The sequence below is a fragment of the Miscanthus floridulus genome, chromosome 19 (genome assembly GCF_019320115.1).
Source record: "Miscanthus floridulus cultivar M001 chromosome 19, ASM1932011v1, whole genome shotgun sequence".
In the NCBI taxonomy this organism is placed as follows: domain Eukaryota; kingdom Viridiplantae; phylum Streptophyta; class Magnoliopsida; order Poales; family Poaceae; genus Miscanthus; species Miscanthus floridulus.
The window spans coordinates 1,025,740-1,030,487 of NC_089598.1; the positions used below are offsets into that span (position 1 = coordinate 1,025,740).

Here is a 4,748-nt window from a genome sequence, read left to right on the forward strand (position 1 = left end):
AAGGTCGCACTGAAGCGATGCAGCTTGCCGAATCAATGAGAACTTGTAAAAAGGAAAAATATGCAAATTGACGAAGTCGCCGAAAAGTAAGTAGATGCAAATAGGAGTAAAAATTGGTTTTGATATTGATTGATTGATATTACATTGCCCCTCAATCTATATTTATACCCTGATCTAAAGAGACATAACCAAATACGACTAGGACACTAAGTCCATATCTAAGGAAACACGTGACTCTTACATGAATCATACTCTAACAAATATAGAAAAGGAAATCAACTCCTATCTATTTCCCTGTCCGCCTCAATTACGATGGAATTCTCACCGACCTCCTTTCCATCGGCATACTTCCTGTTTCATCGGTAGTAGTTTTCAAGCCTTCCTTCATCGGCATCGACAATAACATCTCCAACCTTATCGGCAACGCCCGAGTCTAAATCAACCTTTCCATCGATCACCACCATTCATCGGCAACCATCTTTACAAGCTGATTTTCATCGGCTATCAGCGTATACAGTAATTTTCCTCCTGCCGATTAGCCCACTCTGATCATTTTGACACGTGCAAAAAATGGTGTCAACATCTTCTAAGGAAGATGCCCAAGTTTTTACATGCTCTCAAAAGTGAGGACTACGCAGATGGGCTATCACTACCAGATGAGCTATCACTACTATCTTCTTCTGAGGAAGATGCCCCAGTTCTCCTCTCTATCCCATAATTCATAAAGCTGTTCCACTGCTCAATGAGCTTACGCTTCTCTTCCATCTTCTTCTCAGTTAAGTGAAGCTTCCCTAGCATCTCCGCGTATAGCTTTTTCCCCCGAGCGGAGCAGCTTGCATCTGAAATAAACAAAAACAATAAGGCAGCTTGCAAACAATCCTCACAAGCTACAGAATAGCGTGGAACAAACCTTGAAAATAATCCTCACAACCTGCAGAATAGCAGCAACTGCCTAGTAGCTGGCCAGTTTTCTTTTGCTTTCAGTGGTGGTAGCCCTGGCAACCAAGTCTGAATTCCAAAGAATGCCACCATCGCTGTCCAGCAAACCAAGAGAGTAAGCATTCAAAACAATTTACACAGACCCATTAAATGATATAAAACAAATTTGCCAATTTGCTACCTCAAAGACGAATTGTCAGCACCAAGCAATTGAAGTGTGCTACGCATTTTAACTAGGTTTGATCGACCGCCGGCACATGTAATCAGGCGACCTCCATCAAGTTCTCCAATCAAAGCTCTCAGATTTGGCGCAATAGCCTTCATATATTATTGATGAGCTCTGGAAATACATTGATCTTGGTCGTGGTGATGAGCTGTTTTATATGCCCAGTTTGCTTCGAGACAAGATTTTTGAAGAAAATGCCATTGTAAATGTGAGGGAATTGAAGAACATTTCTTGTCTTTATCGAGAAGGTGGGAGACCAGACCGGAGTCGTAGATATACCTATCTGCTCTACGAATCTGTTATGGGCTACTCGCTGTTTCGAGTCTATGGAGCTGCTGATGATGCGGAGCGTCTTCCTCCTTTGTTAGATGTGGATTGTGTGAAGTCTTATGTCAAGCTTGTTGACCACTATCCCTTCACTACAGATTCAGCTCAGCGTCCCAGCAAGAGGCTGATGTTAAGTTGCTCGTGGCCCAGAAATTAGCTTCACAGTATCAGAACGAGGCTGACAAATGCAGCTCAGGCAACACCTGTGAAGAAGCTAGAGAGAAGTCAGCTGTAGCATTGGTCCAACAGAAGAAACTGACTTCTTTGTGGGAGCAAAGGCCTCGGATCAGTATCTCAATGCAACTCCTAGCATTCTTACCTCAGTTTTTTTAACCTGGGCCAAAGATTTAGGTGGAAACATCATTAGAGACTATATCTACTCACCATGGTGCAGATTTAAGTGGATACATCATCTCGAGAGAACTCTAGGTCACTATGGCTCACAGTCTCACACCAAATTCTATACTGGCACAAATCATGTTTACACCATTGCTACCATACTACCCCCGGTCCATATTACCCTACTATTAAATAGTGTCAATGATCATTCGATACTGTGAGATCAACCTTAAATGGAATCAATGGATCAAAAGAAACACCGTCAATCCCATCAGATAAGAACCTAGAAAATATAAATTACATTCAAAATCAAACCTATGAAGAAAGCCAATGAAAAATGTAATGGGGAAATTGCACCGCTATGTTGTTTGACTATGACCTCCAAGAACAAAACTGGAAAAAAATCAATCAACATACCAATATCAATAAAAAACTCATATTATAATTTGCCTGACGGAGAACAATACCAGTCCTTGCAGGTTGATAAATTGTCAGTGCACTAAGCAGAATAGTTGATTGCCAAATTTACATCGCAAAAAATGACATCAACAAAACACTCACCAAATTTTGCTCCAACAAAGCAAAAAAAACAGCACAAACTTGAAAAAAGTTCTCAAATCCTACTTAATGAAACCCTACCATCAAACAAAGAACCAAACCCCAAATCGTTCATGTACATAATCTTGTGAAGTGGAAGAGTGACTCTTACCAATTGAAGAGTTGGCTGAATCAGTTATCAGTTTCACAAGGTCCGGATGAGCAATTACATTCAGTGCAGTTGAGTCCCCTAGTGACGGCTGAGATTTGTTTCCGATACATTTAACAATCTTGGCATATGAATAATTGTCCTTGACAATACCATCAAGTTCAGGAAAGTGTGGTGAATACAATTTTCTGTATTAGACACAACCAACATTAAAAAACCTAACAAAAAGACTTAATTTGGAGTAAACCCAGCAAAGAACAAATTGCATACCTCAAATTCAAAGACAGCAAGCGGATGTTTCTTTCATTAATGTCCAAAGAGTGGACAACCTGAATTGCCATGTTCTCAATGTGAATTGGTTCACTTCTGTAGAGTCTCCCTATTCTGAGCAGCTCCATATCAACTTTTGAGGATTACAGTAAAAAGAATAATAACCTATTAGAAACTAGATAAGTGCCAATGCATTGAGATAAAATTTTCATCAAGATGAGCAACACCGTAACATTCTCAAGCACCACATCCTAACATGACATTTTGTTTGACCAATATACACAGATACGAGAAAAGAAACTTTAGGCACATAAATAAAAATATTTGTTTGACCAATATGGTCTTGATCCGCACACCCTAATATTCTCGAGCACCACATCCTAACATGACATTCTAGGCACATAACAATCTACACATAACAAACAAAAAAAACAGAGAAACTGAACCTCAATCTCCAGAAAAGCATGGAAGTGCTGATGTATGCCACGAAACAGATCCACCACTTGTGGGCCACTAACACAGGGGATCTGAGTTTCTTTCTGGATTTCTTCAGCAAGCTTTTGATCACAAACACCAAGCGTGTATGACCAATTCCACATTTTCCATGGTGGCAAATTCAATTGCAAGAATAGCCTAAGCTCATCGCTGACAATGGCTACCAAAGAAAAGACAGATAATTAGTAACTACACAAGATGGTAACAACACTTGATAGTAACTACACAAGATGGTAACAACCTTTAGAGATATATTTGCAGTGTTCAAGCTGAGCTGAATCTGTAGTGAAGGGATAGTGGTCAACAAGCTTGACATAAGACTTCACACAATCCACATCTAACAAAGGAGGAAGACGCTCCGCATCATCAACAGCTCCATAGACTCGAAACAGCGAGTAGCCCATAACAGATTCGTAGAGCAGATAGGTATATCTACGACTCCGGTCTGGTCTCCCACCTTCTCGATAAAGACAAGAAATGTTCTTCAATTCCCTCACATTTACAATGGCATTTTCTTCAAAAATCTTGTCTCGAAGAAAACTGGGCATATAAAATAGCTCATCACCACGACCAAGATCAATGTATTTCTAGAGCTCATCAATAATATTGTCCAACAGACTTCGGCAGCACATGATATCCTCTGCAAATAGAAAAGAATGTCATGAATCAAAACCACTTAAAAGAAAAGTCGGAAACACCAAAAACACTCAACAAATAATGAGAGCATGGTACGCACCTTCCAGATTGTTGCCGGGAATGACTTGTGAAACATCCAGCTTTGATCGAATCCTGTTATCACGATATAATTTGATCCTGTTTAGAAGTCTTGCAAAGACACCATATTTGAACGCCAAGTAGCAGTTGGAGCCCTCCAAAGTGTTCCTGCTGCTCATGCTGTAGACAGCCTTGTCTAGAGCAGGCAGACCATGGGGCACATCGTACTAACAGTAAGAACAATGCAACATAGAATGGTTTTACTATCAAAATATGCTAGCAATGAATCAAATCAAGAAAACGAAATTGTGCAAAGAACATATTACCTCCTCGGGACTGAAATAATGTGGTGATGAACAGAGATAAGACATGGATCCAAAAGGAGCAATTTGAGGGGGTTGTTGGACATATCCAGCATCAACACTGGAACATAAATCTGTGATCCAAGTGCTTGTAACTCAACAAGCATCTCAATTGCTGTGGTACAACAGATCTGACGTGATTTTTCATTCACTGAAAAGAGTTTTATGGTCATTGTTATGATTAACAGGTATATGATAACTTGACAGGAGACAAAAAAGAAAGAAAAGGTTGGAGATGCTCTTACCATTGACTCTCTCGAGATTAATTTCACAGTCAACCAGCCAACCTTGCTTGCCTTGCAGAATGGTGTTTTTTTCCCGAGGCAATTCTGGCATCTAATTCTTCATTGTGATAAAATCCGATGTCCCC

General features: G+C 40.1%; 1 protein-coding gene across 1 annotated transcript; it reads right to left on the minus strand.

Moving 5' to 3' along the window:
• Positions 1 to 630: 630 nt before the first annotated feature.
• LOC136528700 (nucleolar protein 56-like) lies at positions 631 to 3,706 on the minus strand. Its single transcript, XM_066521677.1, has 5 exons — positions 3,544 to 3,706; positions 3,326 to 3,462; positions 2,808 to 2,866; positions 2,541 to 2,725; positions 631 to 839 (listed from the first exon to the last, which is right to left on the minus strand). Exons 1-5 carry the CDS (start codon positions 3,704 to 3,706, stop codon positions 631 to 633), a joined length of 753 nt encoding a protein of 250 aa, XP_066377774.1.
• Between the last annotated feature and the right edge of the window lie 1,042 nt (positions 3,707 to 4,748).